General features: G+C 34.3%; 1 protein-coding gene across 1 annotated transcript; it reads right to left on the reverse strand.

Moving 5' to 3' along the window:
- Nucleotides 1–21,914: 21,914 nt before the first annotated feature.
- LOC120188019 lies at nucleotides 21,915–23,389 on the reverse strand. Its single transcript, XM_039191578.1, has 4 exons — nucleotides 23,265–23,389; nucleotides 23,141–23,198; nucleotides 22,895–23,063; nucleotides 21,915–22,315 (listed from the first exon to the last, which is right to left on the reverse strand). Exons 1-4 carry the CDS (start codon nucleotides 23,387–23,389, stop codon nucleotides 21,915–21,917), a joined length of 753 nt encoding a protein of 250 aa, XP_039047509.1.
- Between the last annotated feature and the right edge of the window lie 2,637 nt (nucleotides 23,390–26,026).

Below are 26,026 nucleotides of genomic sequence, written 5' to 3' on the forward strand. Positions count from 1 at the left end.
CAACGAAGGATATTGGCCTCGAAACCACGTAACTTGCATTGGATTTCAACTTCACAATGAAGGACGCCCAATTCCAAGGCTCAACTTCACGACAGAGGGCCATATACGATTCCAATTTCACAACAAAGGGTATTGTACCTCAACAGATCGACCCAACTTCATGACGAATGAGTCATCTGCAGTACAGTAACGCCAAAGCCTTTGGGTTAAGCTTCAGCTTCTACTTGCCAAGGGTTTTTGAGTTCAACTCGACCTCACGGCGAGGGTGTCACTTTGACAAATCAGTCTCAATATCGGATTTCAACTTTACGAGAGGATGTTCGATATAGACAAAATTTGTGTCTTGTAATCTTTGCTCCATTTTTATTACACGATAATGAGCAAAGAGGGACAGTTGAAGACACCAAATTTTATCCTTTAATATTATATAATATATACATTATTTATATAATATATTATTCATTTTTACATATGGTGCATACATATTTACATATATATATATGTTACATTTGTAAGCCCGTTACACGAGGCCCAGCTGCGCATGATCCAAACACGTGAGCCTAAACACGTAAGGTTTCTAGGAACCCTAAATCTCTCATCTAGCCACCAAGCACATTGACTGTTGGATCAAGGTGTGATCCAACGATCCATAGCAGACCCCTCTAGGGTTTCTAAAACCTAGCAACCTTTGCTCCACGACGTCGTTCTCCCCTTCAACGAGAGATCCCACAGCCGCACGTCTCCAACAGCACCAAATTTCTAGCCATCACCAATGATATGGACACGTGAAACACAAAGGTATTACCTTAGGGTATTTTGTACTATAAATAGAACACGAATACTAGGCACAAAGAAAAAAAATACCTAGAGATTATACGCGAAACACTCAAAATACACAAGATCAAAGGCTAGTAAAGTTCGAAAAGAAGAAATAAAGAAAGGTATTACCTTTTTACTTTTAGTTCGGCCGATTCTTCTTTGTATGCATGGTTGCCTTGTTGGTTCTTGCTTGAAAGAAACAAAAATTTTATGCCGATGAACAGAGTGAGGCCCTTATTTTCGAAACATTTTTCTTATATCTATGCGTTTCCGAGGCGTTTCTTGAAAAACCAGTTGGATATTTGAAGAGGGAGAGAAGAAAGCTTTCGGAAAAAATGATTTTTTTTGTGTTTCGCCGCCGATGACCGGCGGCCGGCGAGGCGGTGCCATCGTATTTCTGGGTTTGGGGCGACGTGTTTTTCATTATGAAGAACACGATGAACTAAATAGAGAAAAATGAGGGATTTTGATCCATTTGAGAAGGTGGGGGGGAAATGATTTCTATTTATTGGTATTGGCTAATATACTCCAACCCGATCGGCCCGATAACCCGACCCATTTAATCACTCAGGCCAGCGTGTTTTTGATTCAAATTGGGTAGACTACTCTTTTTGTCCCTCTGATTTTAAAAATCTTATTTTGACCCCGAAATTGATTTTTAAACCCCAATTCTCCTTTAATTTGGTTGCTTGATTTACTTTCCTTTTCAATTTAACCCCCCGGTTAAATTCAATTCATATTTAATTTTTTTCTTTTAGTTTTTATTATTTATTTTTAATTTTTTTTCATTATTATGTTTTATTATTACATATATTATTATTATTATATGTATATATATATATATATATATATATATTTTATTCAATATTTGATTATTATATATTTATGTATTTATTCTTTTTATTATGTTATTCCTTATTTATTATTACCGTATTTTTATTTAACCTTTTTATTTATCTTTTTTATTGTTTTCTTTAACATTTTTTTATTTCATTTATTTATTCACTTATTATCTTTTTATTCTTATTATTTTTTGGTCTTTTTCATATATTTTTATATTGCATATTTCTATGTGTGTGTTACCTTTAGTGTCCTTATTTCATTTTTTTTTGTTTTACTTTATGTTATTTAGCTTATCTTGCCTTTTTATTTTCTATTTTATTTTCATTCTTATTTCCTCTACTCCATTCTTTTTACTTTATTCACTTTCATTTTTAACATCTTTATTATTTTTAAAGGATCATTTCAAATCAGTCTAAGGTAGGTAATCAGGATCGTTATTTTACCTTTCAATTTTAACTTTTAATTTTCTTAATTAAAGACAACTGGAAATTATGTAGTACCGAAAGGGCAGTCAAGGGTGCTAACCCTTCCTTTACTGTAATCGACTCCCGAACCTGACACGTCTAGTAAGGGCATATCAGGTAATAAATAAGGTATCTGATCTACCCATTTGTTTTAAAATAAAAGATCGGTGGCGACTCCCAACCCATTAAATCTACGTCGAAGCCCAATTTCGGGGTCCACCCGAAAGACGGTTCCAACAACCATCAATCAAAGACACAGATTGCAATAAAAAACAACCTTTACCCTAGTTTGAGTCTACCTTCACCAGTGAGGGTCGGTCGCCGAGAGGAGATCCGTCGGTGGTCATTTCGACCGGGCATGGGGTGAGTTTCGCTTCTTTTTTTAGGCTTGGGTTAGGCTTCTTAAGTGGTCGTTTGGGCTGTTTAGGTTTATTTTCGGGTTTGGTGTGCCTCTTTTTTTGCCACCTTGGTGGTGGCCGTGGGGGGGATTGCAGGTTGTATCGGTGATGCAGGAAAGGGTATGGCCTTTTAGGCCAAAGAGAGAGGAAGGAGGAGGGTTCTTACGTCCCCGTTTTGGGAGCCTCTTCGGCTTTCCCGTCACCGTGATCTCGGCTTAGGAGAGCGGTGAGGTCGCCGACGCTTGGTGGTCGGTTTATTTTGGGTTAAGTTGCCGTCGGCGATTGTAAGTTGAGGTGGGAAGATGAGAGAAGAAAGGATAAGTGGGGGTATTTTTAGGGTTATAAACTATAATGGCTTTTACCTGATAAGGAAAAAAAGAACTTTATTTCAAATTTAAGGGAAAATCGTGCTTCACTCCCAAAATTCAGTGTGTTTTCGCGTTTTGGTCACAACGTCGCGATAAAATAACGATTTAGTCCTCCTTTATGATGAATATTTGTATTTTGGCCACTGATTGTCTCCCCTTTTTATTTATTTTGATTTTGAGCACTCTGATTTCATTTTTTATTTTGGTCACTTGTCTATGTGTTATTTATTTTGGATTTTGATATGCTATTTCTGTTTGCTTGTATTTTAGTCACTTTTTGTTCTTTTTTTTATTATTGCACTATACATTGATCTGGCGTGACTTGATCCGGAGAATGATCCACATTATTATGATTCGGACTATTAATTCCTAACAACTAACTTTACTAACCTCTAACTTACTAATTTCTAACACTAACTCAGTAACTCTTTATTTTATTGCTCAAACTAACCCTAACTTTTTATTATTCGATTGTATTTCACGACTTTGTGGTGACCCGACCTGGGGTATGATCCACATTATTTATGGTCTAGGTTAAACATCAAAAATAATTAACCCCTAATTTATAATTTTATTCGATTGATTCATATTTCGTTGTTTAAATTTTTACCTCAAATTGTCAATGTTTATATTTTAGTCCTTTAATTTCCAGCTTTAATTTCTTATTGATTGGACTTTATATTTTGTTTTTATTTTAATTTAGTCACTAGGTTTGCTTAGTGATTTTGACTATGCATTTTATAATTATTTTAATTTAGTCATTTTGTGTTTATTAATTGCCTTTAATTTTTGGCTTGCCATTTTAATTTAGTTTAATTTAGTCCTTGATAGCCTATTTAGGTCTTAAGATTAAATCCTTAGATTTAGACCTATCACATTTTGGTCCTAATTTAGGTTACCATTTCCTTAAGTTTACTCTTTAAATTTGATTCCTTTTGATTTAATCCCTAGAGCTTTTAATTTGGATGAATAATTACATAATTGATTAAAATTAATTAGGAATAATATTAGAGCCTCCATCTTAGGCTTAATTTCACACTTAGTCCTTAAATTTAGGGAATTTTTAATTTGGTCCTCACTTTTGCTAGAGGTTCCATTTTAATTATTTGAATCAAAGAATTGGTTAAAATTTATTAGGTTAACAATTAGAACCTTCACTTTAGGCCTAATTTCACACTTAGCTTTTAAATTTAGGAGAATTTTTAATTTGGTCATCACTTTTGCTCAAGGTTCCATTTTAATTATTCGAATCAAATAATTGGTTAAAATCGACTAGATTAATAATTAAAGCTTTCTTTCTAGGCTTAATTTCAAACTTAGTGTCACACCCCAATTTAGGGGCTAAATTTTAGAATTTATAAAGTATTGAATTAAAGTGGTATTTTGGAAGAAATTAAGGATTAAAGTGTAAAATCACAAAGTTGATAGACCATTTTAGGAAGTTCAGGAAATTTAAAGACCTAGTCCTGAATTTACCCATTTTTCTTATATATTGAAAATATAAACCCCTTTCCCCGATCAGTTTCTAAGAAAATAAAACCAAATTCTCTTCCCCGTCAACCCTCATTTGAGCTCCGATTTCTCCACCGTCCAGCCACCGTTTGTCGATCCGAAACCACCATTGTGTTCCTTGTTGACCGGTGAACAAATCCCCTCAAACTTCTCGTCGTGAATCGTCGTCGTTCATCGTAAAATTCAACTCAAAGATTCAAAGTTTTTTTTAACACTGCCGTCGTAAAATTCATCGATTTATTATCTATCGTTGCTCCGTTTTCGACACTTCCTGCACCATCGTGTTCCTTGTGTCATTCCGAGTCCACCGGTCTCCTTCTTGTCTCCGTCACCGGCGCGTGAGGGAGGTGAGGAAGTTAAAGTTTCCTACGTTTTAAAATCGAGCTCTCCGTTGTTCAAAATTGTGAATCGAGCTTGGTAAGTGTCTCAAAATCTCTTAAAATAATTTTAGAATTTTTTGTGTAATTTTTAGGACGTCGTATGACGCCGCACGCACCCTCATGTGCCGCCCATGCGTGTGGGGAAGGTTCGTAAATGGGGACAGCCTATAATAGATTATCCATCTCGGTACGAACCGACCCGCATACTTGACCTGATTTAACCACCGTTGACCGATGATTTTGACCGTTGACTTTGACAAAAAAGTAAATTTTTTTGAAAAGTCATATTTAATGTTTTCGACGTCCTGAGTCCGATTCTGAAGTTCGTTTCTCCAAATTCGAACTCGATAAGTTATTTCTCCAAATTCTTATCTTTCGATCTATTTTTGATGAAATTTCTGTTGATATGTATCAGAGGAATTATTGGACATTTAATTAAAGATCGAGGGCTTCAAATGGAATTTATATGGTCGATCAGTATGGCATGAGAATCGAGGTAATACATTACTACCTTTTTATGCTTTGTGGAACATGTTGCTATTGGTAAATGCATGAATAAGATAATGTTTGGTCTCATTTGGGTAGTTAATTAATTTCTACACTCGATCCGAATTCAGTAAAAATTTGGTAACTTAATACGACCAAGATGATTAATATAAGAAACTGGAGGACTGTTAGAATTAAAATACAAGATCTGTGATTAAGTGATAGCAAGCAGCCCATGATCTATAAATTATCTCAGTAATAGTTAAATGCCAAAGGTAATTATTAGATGAGAATACTTCAGTTGGGTAAAATGAAAATACCCTTATGTTGTCAAAAGATAAGAATTGTCCCTAGAAGTTGGATAAAACTCTGAAAAGACATATTGATCTGATGGAAATACTGGTGTGCATAGAAAATGATAGTTTTTCCTAGAAAATCTGGATAACCGAGTTCTAACCCCCAAGATGGTTTGTACAATATGCTAGATGTTTGATAAGGAATCATTTTAAGTTCAAAGATTATCCGGAAAAGTAATTAACTCTAGTATCTCTAAAGTATGATTATCCTTATTAAGAGTTTTAATACCGAAATTATATGGTTAAGAAATTACGAAATTACCCTTGAGAGGTAAAAGTAGCTCGAATTAACCTTGAATGAGAAAGTACCCGAGAAGTCATGCCTAATTCGATGAATTACTAATTTCATTGTTAAGTTCACACTTTTATACAAAAAAATCAGGTAATCAGTTCATAACCTCTGAGATGTCACTCGATACGAATTTTCTAAGTTATGAGCAAATCCCTTAATACTGAAATAGATAACAAGTTCAAATTAAATAATAAGATCGGACGGAAGGAAATGATTGAAATACATTGGATTTGTAAAAATAACCAAAATACCCCTGGAATGGAAATGACTCAAGAATATCACCAAGCCCAGGAATGATTGGATATCTTCAAGCTTTGAAATGAATGGAATAAAAGAGAGCACCAAAATGACCAAAATACCCTTATGGTCTAGACTAAGTAAATGTATTGGATTAATTAAGGAATCCAGATAAACATGGGTGTTGTACTACCCTTAAAAGTTATGAAAAACAAATTAAGTGAGCCGATCAACCCTAATGACATGCCAGTACCTAAACGACATGGATATCACTTGAATGCATGTTCGTCTTCTCAAGTTTGGCTCGATGATAATTTTAGAAGTATTCATCTCAGCTCAGCTCTAGATCACATTCGATAAAAAAAAAAAGTGGATATTTGTTAGATAAATCAACCACGAAGACCAAATTGAACTGAACAGAAGTACAGTATGTATAAAAAATTTAGAAACATAGTAATTACTCTAGAAAACTTTGGAGTAACCAGGATAGACTTGGCTACTAAATGAACTAAGTAACCTCAATGACTGAGGATTAAGTAAGTGATTGAGATAAGTCTGGAAACTCATATGAACTTACATGATGTATCACCTCTATGGATCATGAACTACAAACCAAGCACGGCAGCATTTCATGATATCGTGGAAGCGTGGAAATGAAATAAAGACCACTGTAAGATTTATTCAACGATGATTCCGAAGATGATCTATGGACAAGAATATTTGGTATTAAAGAGTAAATATTTAGAAGGGTAATGAATTGACCAATCAACAAGCATCAGTTCTGTGAGTTTTTCATCTTGAGTTGTTCAATAATCCCATCAATCGACATAGATTATAAAGGTTCTAAATCTTTGTTCTCCATTATCAGCTCAAATAACTCTGGTCACATTTGAAAATATAAGTAACTCAGATGTAAAGGATTTTAAATAACTGATGATTATGTCAGTTAATGAACTCTTCCAATAGTGATTCTAAATTCCAACATTATATTGGTATACAGAAGATTCGTATTTCTCTACCCGATAAGATTATCCATTATCTCTAAACAATATATGGAAACTCTAGTGTGTTCCTTAATCAAATGAATGTTTTATCTGATTTTCGATTTGAATTCTGTTATGATACCTGACCTGGATTCTGTTTTGATACCTGACCTGGATTCTGTTCTGATATCTGACATGAATTATGTTTTGATTTTTGATATCTCCGTTTACTAACGGAAAAATGTTTTATTTAGGGGGTATTTTTGGAGGAAGCATACATGTAGACTTCTCATCTTTGTGCTCAGGGCCTTACTGGACGTGACGGTGGGTGTATGTGTCGCGACCGTTTTGGTTGGACCCGGAATTGGGCTTCGACTTGGGTTAAATGATTAGGAGTCGCCACCGACCATTTTAAAACGAATTTAGGTGGGTCAGAAACCATCTTACCTGATCTGCATCGTACCAGAAACGTGTCAGGTTCAAGAGTCGGTTACGGTCAAAGAAGGATTAGCACCCTTGAATCGCCCTTTCTGTACCAATTAATTTATCGATTGTCTTTAATTACGAAAATTAAAATTAAAATTGAAATTTAAAATGATCGATTCAAATTACTTACCTCTGATTGATTCTAATTTCTCTAAAAAAAAGGGTCAAAAAATATTAGACGATAAATGTTAAATGAACTAAAAAAAAGAGGAAAAATAAATAAAAAATGAAAAAATATAATAAATATATATATATATATATATATATATATATATATATATATATATATATATATATATATATATATACAAAAAATCAAGGAAGGGAAAAAGAAATGAAAAATTAAATAAAAAAATAAAAGAAGTAATAAAAAAATGAAGAGAAAAAATGAAAAAAATAAAAAGTTAATAAAAATAATAAAATAAAAATAATTAAAAAGGAAAAAAGGAAAAATAATGATTAAAAATAATAAATAAAAGAAATAAAATGAAAATTTTAGAGGGTCAAATTGAAACGAATTTAAATTAATGGATTAAATAAAAAAATGAGCTGCAAAAATAAAGAAACAACATGTTAGGAGGACTAGACAATGATTACCCTAAATACCAAACAGTGATTAAAATACAAACATAATAAAATTGGAAACTTAAATTAAAAAAGCTGAACTTTAAATTTGGTGACTGAAATGTAAGGATGAAATGTTACAGTGACTCATGGCGTGATTTGCCCACTAAGGAATTGCACAGAAACCTCTCCCCAAAACGACGTCGTATGGAGAGGGGTACTTATACCCTTAAATCCGGCCGAAGATGGCATCTCCCTCTCATTTGTTCAATTTACTCTCTCTCTCTCTCTTCATATGAGAGAAAGAAAACTCCTTTCATCCTTCTCTAAACAAACTCCCACCGGACCGCTGCCGATCGCCAAGCCACCATCGTCGACCCCGCTCCGACCGCCACCACTGGCGGCCGAGGAAAACCAAACTAACCCAAAATGACCCCCTCAGCCCCATAAACCCAGAACCGATCTCCAAATACCTAAACAATGTCCTCACCGACATAGATCTACAGAAATGACATCGATTTTTTACCTCTTTCGATAAAGACTGTTCGTTTCCCCGACTTTTCGATGACTTCTTCTCTGAGGATTCATTCGGGGTTGTTATTTTTTTATGTGCTTGTGTGGTTTACTATTCTCGTGTGGGTTCGACGTTTTCGTTCCCGTCGTTGGTTGGTTCTGTTTATTTGTTTGTGGCACTGTTGTTTTCGTGATGATGTTTGTTTTCTGTTGATGGTGTTTTGGTGCTATTTTTGTGATGGGTTCGAACGTCCGTTCGGTTTACTGTTAATCTATGTGTTATGTTGGTCGTCGTGGTTCCCTGTGTTAGCTTGATTTGTTGGTATTTATATAGCCCCCAATAGGGCTATTTCTGGTGATGACGGTGTCGGTTCACCTCGACGTTCACATGGCCGGGATTCTCAGGATAGTCCAGTCCCGATTTTCCCGACCGTCCGATTTGGGCTTGACACTTGACCTTGTTGTGTGGTGCCTTGACTTTAGGGTTTTTAAACCCTAAACATCATCTGGTTGGACTATTACTAGACCATTTCATTGGAGTTTTAGGTTGGTTCAGGTCTGGTTATCTTGGACCTTATTTTGGACATGAAACAAAACAAAATAAGTTAAAAAGAATAAAATGAAATAAATAAATAAATAATAATAATAATAATAATATGATATATATATATATTTCAAAAAAAAATTTAAACTATATATTATATTTTTAAAAAAAAGGTTTTCAAAACTATATATTATATAGTTTTCAAAATGTTATAAAAATATTATATAATTTTCAAAAAATGTTTTCAAAAACTATATATTTATTAGTTTTCAAAATGATTTTAAAAACCATATATTATATATTTTCTAAAATATTTTAAAAATTATATATTATATAGTTTTCAAAAGTGTTTTAAAAACTATATTATATACGTATTTTTAAAAACTGTTTGCAAACTATATATATATATATATATATATATATATATATGGACGAAAATGAGTGTCTACAGTATGATTATGGGGAACCTACATATTTTGGACGTGTTTGGTTGGGGGAATTACTATGGTTTTTGAATTTTAAAAATATGTTTTAAAGAGATCTGTATCTTTTCACTGGTTTTGCGGGAACACACTAGATAATCTATCCTGATCTCTTGAACCTAGTCATCTGAAATATTTTCCTCTGAACTGAAAACTTACTGTGTGTTATTACCTGAGATATCAATGGAACCTCAGCTCAGTCTAAAAATCTGTACATGTCTGAACTAGTAAGGAAATATATGTTTATATGTATTTGTACGTTCCTCAACATCATATGGTAGTTCTGTATTACTGTGTTTTCCAAAGTTCACTCTGTTACTCATCTTTTTAGGTTAAAATAATCGTACCAGTGCATCTATCGACATCAGTAAGGGAGTTCTTCCAACGTTGCTCGCATAGTATGGTACATGTGATTAGGGGGCATGTAATTGTATTTTATTTTATATGAGTCTGAAAATCTGTTTTATTTCTGCATACTGATAAATCATTTTATGAGATATATGTTTTAATAAAAGTTTTAAATTTTCTGAGATTTTTACAGTTGGTCGCTCCGGTGGCTCTAATGTGACACTCCAGATCGAATCGGGTTACCCGTATCGACCTGAGGGGTTTAAATTTAGTGGTATCAGAGCATAGGTTGAGTTAAAATTTTTAAGATAGTTCGATCGATCGACTGTTAAAAAAATGTCTGATCAGTACATGCCCCTAGACTACAATTGTACCTCTCTGAGTCGGAACTCTAAGATCGAGTCTATCTCTATAACGAGCTAATCTAAGTTTTCTATCCTTTAAGGCTCTATATTTTCATAAAGGAATACCAATAACGTCTGTCTAAAATCTGTAAAATACCTCACGAGCCATGTGAGAGTTACTCATCTGAGAAATTTTGATCAGACTCTCGAAATGAAACTGAGATATGTAATCGCTCTATGAATCTATTATCGTAACCAAGGTTTAATAGATTCCACAAGGATAATTTTGTTTAGATTCTTTTATTGGAATGTGGGAGGGTTCTGACGAAAATGTATACTCAGCTGGTTAAGGATTAGTAGATGACACGTACTTCTGTAAAAGCTACTTGAAGATATGAAAGAACTGATGGAAGTTACATTTATGAAATTATGTGACATAAATGAATTTCGAGGCAAAATTCTTTTAAGGAGGGGATAATTGTTACACCCTAATTTAGGGGCTAAATTTTAAAATTTATAAAGTATTAAATTAAAGTGGTATTTTGGAAGAAATTGAGGATTAAAGTGTAAAATCGTAAAGTTATCATACTATTTTAGGAAGTTAAGGAAATTTAGGGACCTAGTCTTGAATTTACCCATTTTTTTATATGTTGAAAATATAAACCCCTTTCCCTTATCAGTTCCTAGAAAAATAAAACAGAATTCTCTCCCCCCGTCAACCCTCATTTGAGCTCCGATTTCTCAATCTTCCGGCCACCGTTCATCGATCTGAAACCATCATCGTGTTCATTGTTGACCGGTGAACAAAACCCCTCAAACTTCTCGTCGTGAATTATCGTCGTTCGCCGTAAAATTCAACTCAAAGTTTTGAATTTTTTAACATCACCGCCGTAAAAATCGTCGATTCATCGTCGATCGTTACTCCGTTTTTTACACCTCCCGTACAATCGTATTCCTTGTGTCGTTTTGAGTCCACCGGTGTCCTTCTTGTCTATGTCATCGACGGCACGTGAGGAAGTTAAAGTTTCTGACGTTTTAAAATCGAGCTCTCTGTCGTTCAAAATTGTGAATCGAGCTTGGTAAGTGTCTCAAAATACCTTAAAATAATTTTAGAAAATTTTGTGTAATTTTTAGGACACAATATGATGCTGCACGCCTCCCCACGTGCTGCCCCTATGCGTGGGGAATGTTCGCAAATGGGGACAGCCTATAATAGGTTATCCGACCTGGTCCAACCCCGACTCGACCCGGTCTAACCTTGACCCGACCCGGTCCAACCCCGACCTTCATGCCCGACCTGATTTGACCGCCATTGACCATTGACCACTGTTGACTTTGACCGTTGGCTTTGTCCAAAAAGTCAAAAGTTTTGAAAAGTCATATGTTTTTTGATGTCCTGAGTCCGATTCCGAAGTCCGTTTCGCCAAATTCAAACTCGGTAAGCTGTTTTTCACTGATTTATCACCTGATTCGTTCCATTTTTCGCAATTAAGCTTCGTTTTGATGAAATTTCTGTTAATATGTATATGAGGAATTACTGGACATTTAATTAAAGATTGAGGACATTCGAATGGAATTTATATAATCGATCAATATGGCATGAAAATCGAGGTAATACATTATTACCTTTTTATGCTTTATTGAACATGTTGGTATTGGTAAATGCATGAATAAGATAATGTTTGGTCTCATCTGTGTAGTTAATTAATTTCTACACTCGATCCGAACTCGGTAAAAATTTGGTAACTAAATACGGCCCAGATGATTAATATAAGAAATTAGAGGACTGTTAGAATTAAAGTACAAGATCTGTGATTAAGTGATAGCAAGCAGCCCAGGATTTATAAATTATAAATTATCTCAGTAATAGTTAAATGCCAAAGATAATTCTTGGATAAGAATACTTCGGTTGGGTAAAATTATGAAAATACCCTTATATTGTCAAAAGATAAGAATTGTCCCTGGAAGTTGGATAATAACTCTGAGAAGGCATATTGATCTTATGGAAATACCGGTGTGCATAGAAAATGCTAGTTTTGCCTAAAAAATCCGGATAACCGATTTTGAACCCCAAGATGGCTTGTACAATATACTAGATGTTTGATAAGGAATCATTTCAAGTTCAGTGATTATCCAAAAAATCAATTAATCCTAGTATATCTAAAGTATAATTATCCTTATTAAGAGTTTTAATACCGAAATTACATGGTTAAGAAATTACAAAATTGCCCTTGAGAGATAAAAGTAGCTCGAATTAACCCTGAATGAGGAAGTACCTGAGAAGTCATGCCTAATTTGATGAATTACTAATTTCATCGTTAAGTTCACACTTTTATACAGAAAATTTTGGATAATCAGTCGTTAACCTCTGAGAAGGCACTCAATACGAATTTTCTGAGTTATGAGCAAATCCCTGAATACTTAAATAGATGATAAGTTCAAATTAAATATTAAGATCAGACAGAAGGAAATAATTGAAATATATTGGATATGTAAAATGACCAAAATACCCTTGGAATGGAAATGACTCAAGAATATCACCAAGCCTAGGAATGATTGGATCTCCTCAAGCTCTGAAATGAATGAAATAAAACTAAGCACCAAAATGACCAAAATACCCCTTATGGCCTAGACTAAGTAAATGTCTTGGATTAATTAAGGAATCCAAATAAACATGGGTATTGTACTTCCCTTAAAAGTTATGAAAAATAACTTAAGTGAGCTGATCAACCCTAATAATATGACAGTACCTGAACGGCATGTATATCACTTGAATGCATGTTCGTCTTCTCAAGTTTGGCTCGATGGTAATTTTGGAAGTATTCAGCTCAACTCAACTCTAGATCTCTTTCAGTATAAAAAAATGGATATTCGTTAGACAAATCAACAACGAAGACCAAATTGAACTGAACGGAAGTACAATATGTATCTGAAATTCAGAAACGTACGAATTGCTCTAGAAAACTTTGGATTAACCGAGATAGACTTGGCTACTATGTAACACCCATAACTCGTATAATTATACCTATACAGATTATAGATGTCACCCGAATTTGTAAAACAATTTTATCATATATACGTGATTTAAAATTTATTTTCTTAAAATGGTAACTGATATTATAAAAAATATCATATCATATAAATTAGGTTTCGTTATAAAAAATTTAATTCAAAAGATTTTTTATGAACAATGAACAGTGAGGGTATCAGTTCTTGTAGCAGGGGAATCAGTACCCCTGTAGCATTCTAGAATTTTAACGTTGGTATTGTTCACTTTTACAGTAATTACTACAGTAACTTCTGAAAAATACTTATAAAACTCATAAAAATTCAAACTTTCATCATATAAAGTTACCATTTTGTTTCCAAATTTATTCAACAAAACAAATTGAACATCATTAATTACGTGCCACTATCTAAATCAAATACCATCATAGGATGTCTTACTGATATTGCAATATACTCCTCGATGCTTGATTCACTTTGAACTCTTTATTCCATTACTGGCTTTTTACCTACACGTGAAAATCATCACACGCTAAGTATAAACTCAGTGAGACAATTAAAATAATAAACAGTGCAATACAATTCATACATGAATTTCAATGTCAAAAACAAATGCCATAAGATCATGTTACAACATATACAATATTTTACCATGATCAAAATAATATAAAATCTCTTACCATTTATCCCATAAGCTTGTAAGCTTATTTTCCCAATTATACTTACTATTTAATCCATAAGCTCGTAAGCTTATTTTACCAATATACTTACCATTTATTCCATAAGCTTGTAAGCTTATTTTACCAATATACTTACCATTATTCCATAAGCTCATAAGCTTATTTTCCAGTTTATCATTTATTAACCAATAAACCATAAATTATAACCCATAGTATAACTGTATGAGGAACCCGGTATAGGAGTCAAATATTGCACCGAAGTGCTAAGGTCGAGCTTTGCTCACCTAATAATGCACTGTAGTGATGAGGTCGGGATTTACCCACCTAGTACACTGTAGTGTTTGTATCATGTCTTCACTAAACACTAAGGCCTGCACTGTGTGCCTTCTCTAGACACTCTAGTGCTACTTAATATGTAGCTGCTAGACTCTATGGCATGCCATTAATACCACTGATCCTCAATAACATACTTGGTCATATAGTCAATTTTATTCGATCCATCCATGGCAAAGTATATCAATACCATTTAACATTGGGCAGTTCATACTCATAATATTATTCATGATAACATCATATGCAAAAATCAGTGATCAATGCATTTTATAATCAACCTTTGACATATTTAGAATATATCAAATATATGATAAATGACATAAATATCATGTCAACATAAACAAGGTCGACTTATCGCAAGTCTTCCTTATGATGTATAAAACATCCCTATATAATTTCATGCATGTATTGCACTCACCTTGACACTTTATCTCTTTCAAAATATGTGCCTCGCTATTGTCCATAATAAACCCTTTCCTTTTATACTCGAATTGCTTTGAACACCGAGTAAATCACGATCTGTACAAAATATAGATTCATACCTATATATATGTTAGTATTGTACTAACATAAACATATTTCTAAAATAATTCCATAATCATACTTCAAACTATTCACCACCAACTACTTAACTCTTATTAATTCTTTTTAATATTGGAACCAACTTTTCCAATTTACTCAAAATAGTCATTCACCATTTTACCACTTAAAATTTCAATACAAAAATTTCAGTATTGAAATTATTACAATTCAAATGTTTTTACAAAAGTATAATTATATTTAAGTACCTCAATTATGTAAAGTTGTACTTAAATCATCAATCTTTTCAAACTTCCAAAATAGTCATATTTCTCATTCTAACACTCATTTTAATTCCCAGACAATAATTTCCAGCATAGTACATCAATTATATAATACTTACACAACAACCCATCAATTTTCTAGAATTTATGAATTGATCCTCAACTTTTAAAAAATTACAAAATGGTCCTCAAATTTTCTAAGGCTTGTAAAATACTTCCTTCATCATTTTCAACCTTTATATAATTTTTCCATAATTTTTCGCACTCAAAAACATCCATAGCCAAAACTTAAAGAACAAATTCTAGAAAGATTATACATATTATAATCATCATACATACTTGAATATGAATCAACTACCTCACAAACATCCATATTCATTATCAATTTCGTGATCCCTTATATGAACACAAACCCTTAGATTCGGGATCTTTGAACACCAACAAGATTATCAATATTGGTACCAAATGATATGCTTTTCGCATATAACAATTTTCTATTTACAACTTACTCAAAATCCTAAGTAAATTACTTGAAAATTGAGTTGAAACTTTCTCTCACCTTTGAAGAACACCCACGACAGCTTGGAGAAGAAGATGACCAAGTGAAATGATATGTTGGGTGCATTTCATAGTATTTTACATTATTTTCCACTTAAATGAATATAATGTAAAATTGGGATAAGACCAAATCACCCTTAATGAATCTTCTTATTTACCACAAAACCATGACAAGTCATCCTTATCATCTTTCAAAGTCCTAAGTAAATTGCTTGAAAATTGAGTTGAAGCTTTCTCTCACCTTTGAAAAACACCCACGACAGCTTGGAGAAGAAGATGACCAAGTGAAATGATATGTTGGGTGCATTTCATAGTATTTTACATTATATTCCACTTAAATGAATATAATGTAAAATTGGGATAAGACCAAATCACCCTTAATGAATCTTCTTATTTACCACAAAACCATGACAACTCATCATTATCATTTTTCAAAGTCAAAGATGAATTAATATAACTTTGATTTTTGAAATTTCCCATGAAATTTTAAAACTTGTTTTTAGTCACTAAACTCCACTATTACGGTTAAATCTGAAAAATTTCACATTTCCAAACCAAATTTATCTGATCCAAAATATTAAAATAATATTTCCAACCATTTATAACATCCTTCAAATTTTTGTATGAAATTACCGATTCCTTGCCGAGCTTTAACCTTTCTAATTTTCTTTACTAAAATTCAAATTCCAAAAATATGATTTCCAAAACTCCACTCTCAAGAGTAAACCATCTATTTATGGAATAAAATCATTTTTAGGAAATTATCGCTTAATTCCCTAAACCTTTTCCCAATTTTCTACTTTGACCATCAAACTTTCAAAATTTGCATTTTGGTCATTATCTAAATTTTGGGGGTATTACATACTAAATGAACTAAGTAACCTCAATGATTGAGGATTAAGTAAGTGATTGGGATAAGTCTGGAAACACGGAAGAACTTACATGATGTATCACCTCTATGGGTCATGAACTACAAATCAAGCACATCAGCATTTCATGATATAGTGGAAGCGTATAAATGAAATAAAGACCACTGGAAGATTTATTCAACGATGATTCCGAAGATGATCTATGGACAAGAATATTTGGTATTAAAGAGTAAATACCTAGAAGGGTAATGAATTGACCAATCAACAAGCATCAGTTTTGTGAGCTGTTCATCTTGAGTTGTTCGATAATCCGATCAATCGATATAGATTGTAAAGGTCCTAAATCTTTGTTCTCCATTATCAGCTCAAATCACTCTGGTCACATCTGAAAATATAATAACTTACATGTAAAGGATTCTGAAACTGATGATTCTGTCAGTTAATGAACTCTTCCAATAGTGATTCTAAATTCCAATATTATATCGGTATACTGAAGATCCGTATTTCTCTTCCCGATAAGATTATCCAGTATCTCTAAACAATAACTGGAATCTCTAGTGTGTTCTTTAATCACATGAATGTTTTATTTGATTTCCGATTTGAATTATGTTATGATACCTGACCTGGATTCTGTTTTGATACCTGACCTGGATTCTATTATGACATCTGACATGAATTATGTTTTGATTTTTGATATCTCCGTTTACTAACGGAAAAATGTTTTATTTGGGGGTATTATTGGAGGAAGCATACATGCATGCTCCTTGGCTTTGAGCTCAGGGACTTACTAGACATGACAGTGGGTGTATGGTTCTGGGGAACCTACACATTTTGGACGTGTTCGGTTGAGGGAATTACTATGGTTTTTGAATTTTAAAAATATGTTTTAAAAAGATTTGTATCTTTTCACTGGTTTTGCGGGACCACACTAGATAACCTATCATGATCTCTTGAACTTATTCATCTAAAATATTTTCCTCTATACTGAAAACTTACTGTGTGTTATTACCTGAGATATCAGTGGAACCTCAGCTCAGCCTAAAAATCTATACATGTCTGAACCAATAAGGAAATATATGCTTATATGTATCTGCACGTTCTTCAGCATCATCTGGTAGTTCTATATTACTGAGCTTTCTAAAGCTCACTTTGTACTCTCATTTCAGTTAAAAGAATCGTACCAGTGCTCTATCGACATCAATAAGGAGTTCTTCCAACGTTGCTTATAGAGTATGGTACATGTGATTAGGGGGCATGTAATTGTATTGTTTTATATATGAGTCTGAAAATCTGTTTTCTCTGCATACTGATAAACCATTTTATGAGTTACCATGTTTTAATAAAAGTTTTAAATTTTTCGAGATTTTTATAGTGGGTCACTCCGGTGGCCCTAGTGTGACACTCCATATCGGATCGGGTTACCCATATCGGATCGGGTTACCCGCATCAGTCTGAGGGGGTTACACTTAGTCCTTAAATTTAGGGAATTTTTAATTTGGTCTTTTCTTTTTTTAAAGGTTTCATTTTAATTATTTGAATAAAATAATTCGTTAAAATTGATTAGTTTAACAATTAGAGCCTTCACTTTAGGCCTAATTTTACACTTAGTCCTTAAATTTAGGAGAATTTTTAATTGGTCATCGCTTTGCTTGAGGTTTCATTTTAATATTCAAATCAATAATTGGTTAAAATTGACTAGGTTAACTATTAGAGCTTCCATTTTAGCTTAATTTCACACTTAGTCCTTAAATTTAGGGGGATTTTTTTTATTTGGTCCTCGCTTATGCTCGAGGTTCCATTTAATTATTCGAATCAAGTAATTGGTTAAATTAATTAGGATATTTTTTAGAACCTCTATTCTTAGGCTTAATTTCACATTTAGCCTTAAATTTAGGGAATTTTTGATTTGGTCATCGCTTATGCTCAAGGTTTTTATTTTAATTATTCGAATAAAATAATTGTTAAAATTAATTAGGATGTTTTTTAGAGCCTCTACTTTTAGGTTTAATTTCACCTAGTCCTTTTATCTAGGAGAATTTTTCGATTTGGTCCTCGCTTTTGCTCGAGGTTCCATTTGACTATTTAATTCAACAAATGACTTGGATTAATATTAGGGCCTACATTTTTAGGTTTATCCTCTAGGTTCTTTAAATTTCATAATTTGACACTCTAAGTTAGAGGGATTCCTTAATTAGTACATTTAATATAATTAAGTTTCATAATCGATTGCTTGATCACATTTCGATTTTCAAAATAAGGCAATGTTCATTTTTTAGGGGTAAGTAGTGTATCTCTCACTTTTGTCCGAGGGTGACCGCTATTACTTCCCAAAGTAAATCACCATCCTTCTCGAAACCCCACATTATGATTATTAAGGCAATGTTCATTTATTGTGGTTGATAACGATGTTTCTGCTTTTGCTTGGGGTGGTCGTTATTAGTCTTGGTAAATTGACACCCTTTCTAAAATATGCATACATAGTGAATTTTAAATTAAATAAAATTTTGAACTCAAAATTTTTAATTTTAAAATATAAGATAATCGATTAGGTACTAATTTTGGGCGCTATGGGGTGCTAATCTTTCCATACGTGTAATTGACTCTCGAATTTAATTTCTGATTTCGCAAAACAAAACTTAGTATTTTCAGTAAAATAAAATATTTTATTAAATTATCTAATTTTAGGTATTCCAATCTCACCTTAAAAATATCGGTGGCGACTCCATCTTTTCACCTTAAAAACGTTGTCTCCTCCATGGCACCACATGAATGACAGGTGTTGTTCGAAAAATGTCATCAAGCTTGCTCCACATTTTTCATTAACCGATCTTTTCCAATCAGCCAAAATAAGAGGCGAACTTGTGACAATCATCTATAACCTGCAATGGCTTTCCACACTGACGATGCCACTTCTCTAGCAGCCTCCATTCATCTATAAAGACGCCCTTCAATGGAATTTCCTCGTTGTCCTCCCATCTCCAATCGGCGTGTCAGCTCCACTATTGAGCAACGCTGGTCTCACGGCGGCAAGACTTAGAAAAGTTGTTTGGGGAAGGGAATTCCAAAGCAAATCCCATCGCCACTCACCATTCAAGCCAAACATACTTCAAAAAATCGATAGATTTTCCATTGCCTAGATAACCCCATTTTCATAAGGAATTCTTCGTTCCGAACATGCAATTTCTGTACGCTTAGCCCTGTCATTTCACTAGGTTTGTAAATCTCTTCCCATCGGTCAAGGTTTAGGCCACGTCTCTCCTTTGTATCCCCCCAAATAAAATCCTGAATGAATTTCTCCATTTTATCACAAACACATTTAGGAATGATACAAATTTTCATTGCATAAGATGGAAGTACAGAGAAAACCGATTTTGCCAAAACAAGCTGTCCAGCAAGTGTTAACGTCTTTTCTTTTTCCACCCGAATAGTCCGTCTCGAACCTGATTAACCAAATATGCATATGTTTCTCGCATCACATGTCTATGGAAGAGTGGAACTTCAAGATATTTGCTAAGGTTATCAACTCGGGAGAACTGAAATTCATCATTGTTATCTGCAAAACAGGGTCGCAAATGTTATGTGAAAAAAATATTAGTTCTTGCGAGACTTTCCTTTTGACCAGAGTTGTTACAAGAATTCTAAAACCTCTATCAATCACGTCTAGTTGAGAGAGATACTTCCGCGAACAATAAAATCATCTGCGAAAAAAGGATGGAATAATGTTGGGCCATCTTTTGATAGTTTAATTAGTTTCCCTCCTATTTTCAACCTCTACCTGAATAGCTTGTGTCAGTCGATCCATGCAAAGTGTATATAGATAAAGCGATAAAGGGTCTCCACGTCAAACCCCCTCAAAGGGTGAAATCTTCTGTTTGATGCCCATTCCAAAACTTGAGTTGAAACAGTCGTCATACAAACTTTGCAAATTTGTCGGGCAGCCCATATCTAGTAATGTATCATCGATAAAAGACTATTCAAATATCATATGTCTTCTCAAATCTATCTTGATCGTCTTTCATCCTACTTTACCTCTTTTTCCGTCGCATTGTATGCACATCTCTTGAGTAATAACAATATTATCAATATATTCTGTCCTGAGATGAACTCGTTCAACTTTTCGAAACTCAAATCGACAACAATCGCTTTAGCCGATTCACAATGACTTCCATTACTGTTTTGTAGAGGACTGTACGCACTACTGCCCGAAATTAGGCAAAACTTTCTGGTGCCTTACTTTTGGAATTAGAACTAGTAATTCTATTAATATATGTCCGAACAGTTTCACTTTTAAAGAATAAACTGATGCTTTGGACGGATTCATGTCAAAAAATCACTGACATGAACTTTTATTCTAATCTTACCACTACAACTGTAATTGCATTTGAACAAATGTGACTGTTAACTTTAATCTCAATACTACAATACTTTATCTGATCGATCGTTACCAATTATAAATCGAAATCAATTTTAATATACATCCAAATGGAGCCATTAATATCAATATACATCCAAAGTGAATCTTAGATGGGTCAACAATCTAGCAATAAGTGTTGCTATTGTCCAATCTTCTTTACGGAGTCTAAAACAATCGATTAATAAAAATTAAATATAATAACATTTTAGGTTGAAATCGATTATGTTCTCTATATCAAATCATATAAGTTGCATAATTATTTTGGTTACAACCTAAAAGTACTGTCAAGAAACTCATGAATATTTTTAGTTGTAATCGAAACTATTATCAATTGAAACTTTTTAGATTAGACAATGTAACATTTTAAGTTAAAACATGTCACAATATAACATTCTCGTTTGTAACTGAAATTTTTACTAATTGTGTAACTTTTGAAAATAAACAAGTATCGAAAATAGATAGATCTTTTTTAAGTCTATGGGACTTTTTCGTACCAATGCAGAATCTTCTATAAAATAGATTATTAATAGAAATATCAAAAATTCCGAAAAACTATTCTTAGTTATAGTACTTATAATGATTTTCCTTTTCTGGGAAAAGGACGGGAAGAGAAAATTTAAGGTTTGGGTAACATCATAAATGGGGACAAGACAACCCGAGTTACAATTAAGAAACCAAACTGCTAGGGTCACTGGTAGCTCTTGTCTTTAAGAAAGCTATTGAGATTGGGCCACAGCATTTATAAGCTAACAGTCGGTCTATGAATCTCAATTTCATCAACCACCTTGTTCCCTGCATCCACTAGTATGCACTTCATATTATCAACCTGCTCCTACATTTGTTCCCTTGAATGCAAGGGCGAAGGGTAAACGCATATGCAATCGAGTCTGCCGTTGCATATGGTGTCAAATACGGCGATCGATGACCCAATGCCATGACCGGAAGCACATCCCATGTAGTCCTCTACGCCGACTTGGTTTTTCTGGTCATTTGACTCGTCCACCACGGTGTCCTCGAACACCGATATTAAACATGTTCTCAATGAAGACGATGGAGTCAAGCTAGGGTTTTCCATGGCCCTGGACATAAAGAAATTAAGGTCTGCCATGTCTGACAAGTGCCTGCCACTGCTCTTATAGTTTGTAAACGCGGTGTACGTTTTCTTGGCTAGATCCCAAAGCTTCTCACCTCCTTTAATGGTGTGCGTGTTGAGAATTGCTGAGTGGTAAAACCCTAAAAAGAATCGAAGAATCGTGTCAACTGAAACGCATTTTCTTATTTTGGCATGAAATTTAAAACATTGAACTTTAGTTGGGCGTTGAGTCTTTTTCTCCTATAAACAAAAAATGTTACACCGTACAGCCAGCCAGCATTGTCTTACTGGTTTCTATCAAAGAATTAAGGAAACGGGTATGGTAGTTGGCATAAATATGCATTCCAGGACCAAATTCATTAATGAATATCACTACAACAAAACTAGTCTTTAGCGGTGTTTGAGAGTAAACGCCAATAATTTTAAACATATAGCGGTGTTTACATTCCAAACGCCACAAAATGATAATTTTAGCGGTGCTTCTTCACAAGTACCGTAAAAGGGTTCATCTATAATGGTGTTTTGTCGATAAAGGCCGCAACAGAGTAGTACTTTAGTGGCGTTTTTATACAATGATAATCTATACAATGATATTCTATGATTTGATGATAACAGGATAATGTTGTTCTTTCAAGAGGAATCACGGTTCGAACAGTTATATCTACAAAATGTATATACTTATCAATAGGTTAATAAAAGTTCTGAACTGACAGATTTACCGAAGTGGTGATCGGAAAGAGGAGGTTCAAGAATTGAGCGGCAATCAGTGAGTGTTACAACACCATATTTCTTCTTTTGATGATCTGAAATGCTTTTAGAACTGTGCGCTGCAATCAGCCCGGTGGCACCTAATGCTCCACACAACTTAATGCCTTTTTCCTTGCAACCCTGAAAATGTTCAGTTCTTGAGTCTCAAATTTCAAGGCAAATTTACTAGTTAGATGCTAAAAATGATTATTACTTACACTCAAGATCTTCTTAGTGTCAGCAGGGTTGATAATCAACCTCACTACTTGTGTAGATCTGTGAGTTTTGCATCAATGAACTTCAAGTTCGTGAGCATTAAAGAAATTAACGGAGTAGCTAAACATGTCGACTCCCCGTGCCCAAAGCGTTTTCTTAGCCATCCCTCTAGGAAGAAGATCTTCAATGTCCAAACTGATCTCTCCTTTGTTCTTCGTAATCTCTTTTTGACCCTCTTCGTCAACAGCCATTAACGTCAACAACTCTCTCAGCAACAACACCACCGTGGTCCTGTCGCAGGCAGCAGCGTGTAGGCGGAGCACCAACACACAACCCGTTGCACCAGGCAAAGCGTAAACGCTGGCGAAAACCACGTCGGTTTTCGTTGAAGTAGTACTTGTCCAAGCGTTTTGGTTAAGCTCGTGTTCGAGAATGAGATGAAGGGGTGAGACATTTCGGTCACGTTCGAGGATTTGAGAAGTGGTGGCGTGGTTGAAGTAGTTGTTTTGAATGAAGGAAGGGGGGTTACGAAGGAGTAAGTGTTGTCAGTAGGATTGTAACGGAGGCGAGAGCTGAGAATTGGGTGGGAGCTTTGGAGGGCGTTTTTGAGACATGCCATGTGCATGTTGGATTAAGGAAGAATGGATGGCCAAGACGGCAATCCCTGTGCCGCTGACCCACAGCGTGGCACCATTGATCTCGGTGCCGCCTACAGCTCGACCATTGGGATGGAGCATTGAGAATTGATGGACATGTGGTATTGATATCAGCAACAGTGGGAGAGTAATGGAGTAGTAATGCTTAGTTTCGGCGAGCGTTGAAGTGGAGGATGTATCAGATATACAGTTGGTAAATAACAATTAAATGAACATCGCCATCCCTCGCCCGCCCATTTATACTATTTTCTATTCACCTAATCACATTTTTTTTAAAAAATTTTAAAAAATCATATAAATTTAAATATTTTTTATTTTTTAACTCTCAAAGTTAAAAAAAAGACATCAAAATTTACAATAAAATTGGTAAAATACACAAATGGTCCCTTGGATATATAGTCATTGCTTTGTTGGGTCTCCAACTATTAAAAAACAAAATGGTCTCTGGACTATAGGACGTTGCTTTATTGAGTCCTCAAACTATTAAAAATTACAAAATGGCCACTCAACTATTTGTATGTTCTAAACTCGTCTTTTTCCATTAAAAAATTGACGATCGTCTGAGCTGGACATTAAAATGTTGACTAGAATATGATAAAATCCGATCCCAAAATCGTTTGAGCTATATTTTATGGATCAACTCTTCATTTAAATTAACTGTCGAGTCAGTGCTTGAAAGAAACGACGGTGTCAATATGTATTATTGATTTTATCGTATCTTAACCAACATATTAATGACTAGCTCAGACGACTGTCAAATTTTTAACGAAAAATGATGAGTTTGGAACATATGAATAGTCGAGTGATCATTTTATAGTTTTTAATAGTCGAAGGACTCAACAAAGTATAATTATATAGTTGAGGGACCATTTTGTTACGTTTAATAATAAGATGACTCTACAAAACATCACCCTATAGTCAGGGGACCATTTGTGTACTTTACCCAATATAGTTTTATCAAATTTATATGATCTTATTTCATATATGCATGAAAAAAAGTAGGAAGTTAAAATGCAACATTTATAGTAGGTGATAGTGTCAACTATTTCTTGTTATCCCCTTCGACCTTTTCCCCATGGTAGAAATTTGTTATACCCACTGCATGTGTCCCCATAAATATAGAGTTCCATCATTACAAAGGCTTCATATTATAAGGTTCCGTTACTGTACAAGTGTACTATCAAGGTTTTAGATTATAAGCATTTGATTACTGATTTCATAATCATGAAACAATGATTGATATTATAAAATTATCCAGACTCTTGTCTGATTATTAGGAGAAAGAGAGGTCACTTGATGGCTTCTACAAGCAAGGTCGATCCTGCAATATTTACAGAGTACAAATCAGTTGTCCTGTTCGTGGATAATTTACCAGAGACTTTTCATTAGAAGGGATCATGGCAGTTTGATGGGCGTTATGGTGACGTTCACGGTGTGTACATCGCGAGGAAAAAGAGTCGTGTAGGTTCGAGATTTGTATTTGTAAGGGTTGGAAGTATGGAAGAAGCAGAGAAAGTGAAAGAGAGGTTGAATGGACTCAGATTACTTGGCAAACGCATCTCAGTTGATCTGGCGAAGTATGAGCTGAAAAGTACAAAGTAAAAAGAAGTGCCAAGGAAGATGGAATGGAAACCAAAGATGGCAGATTCTAGATTGGAGGTGAAACCGATAAGGGCGATGAATGAGTAGGTGGTTGCTCCCATGAAGGAAATTATGGGGCATGTTTATGAAGAAGACTTGAGAAAAATGCAGAGATGCTTAGTTGGTGTAATGGCTTCTGTGTGCAGTGTAGGGAATATAGTTAATAGATTACATAGCTGGGGACTGGGAGATCAAAGTTCAGAGGCTGGCAAATCCCTCTTACTCACCATTGAAGATGAAGATTTACTCATCCTACTTGAAGACCTTCAGTGGTCCTATCTGAAGGAGATTTTCATGAAAATAATCTCATGGACCGAGTCCTTAGTCAGAAGGAAAGAGTAGTATAGATCGAGTTAAAAGGGTGCCGTTGCACTGTTGGACTGAAATCACACATGGGAGATTGGCTGGGTTATAGGGTAAGTTGAGGCATATGGTGAGAATGCTAATCATAACTTAGAAACTCGAGTTGATGAAGTGGTGGACGTTAGAGTTGGAAAGCTAAGATTTGAAGCTCGGGCGGTTGAAGTTGGAATGACAGATAATTCGATGTCCAAGGTGAAGGATATTGCAGATATCAAGACAGGGGTGACA

This window comes from Hibiscus syriacus, unplaced genomic scaffold (assembly GCF_006381635.1).
Source record: "Hibiscus syriacus cultivar Baekdansim isolate YM2019G1 unplaced genomic scaffold, ASM638163v2 tig00116937_pilon, whole genome shotgun sequence".
NCBI lineage: Eukaryota > Viridiplantae > Streptophyta > Magnoliopsida > Malvales > Malvaceae > Hibiscus > Hibiscus syriacus.

Coding starts and splice junctions, on each gene's coding strand:
- LOC120188019 (XM_039191578.1), bottom strand. CDS start 23,389: ATGGCTGTTGACGAAGAGGGTCAAAAAGAGATTACGAAGAACAAAGGA. Junction 23,199..23,264: donor TGGGCACGGGGAGTCGACAT/GTTTAGCTACTC, acceptor CAAAACTCACAG/ATCTACACAAGTAGTGAGGT. Junction 22,316..22,894: donor TCTTTCCGATCACCACTTCG/GTAAATCTGTCA, acceptor GATTCTTTTTAG/GGTTTTACCACTCAGCAATT.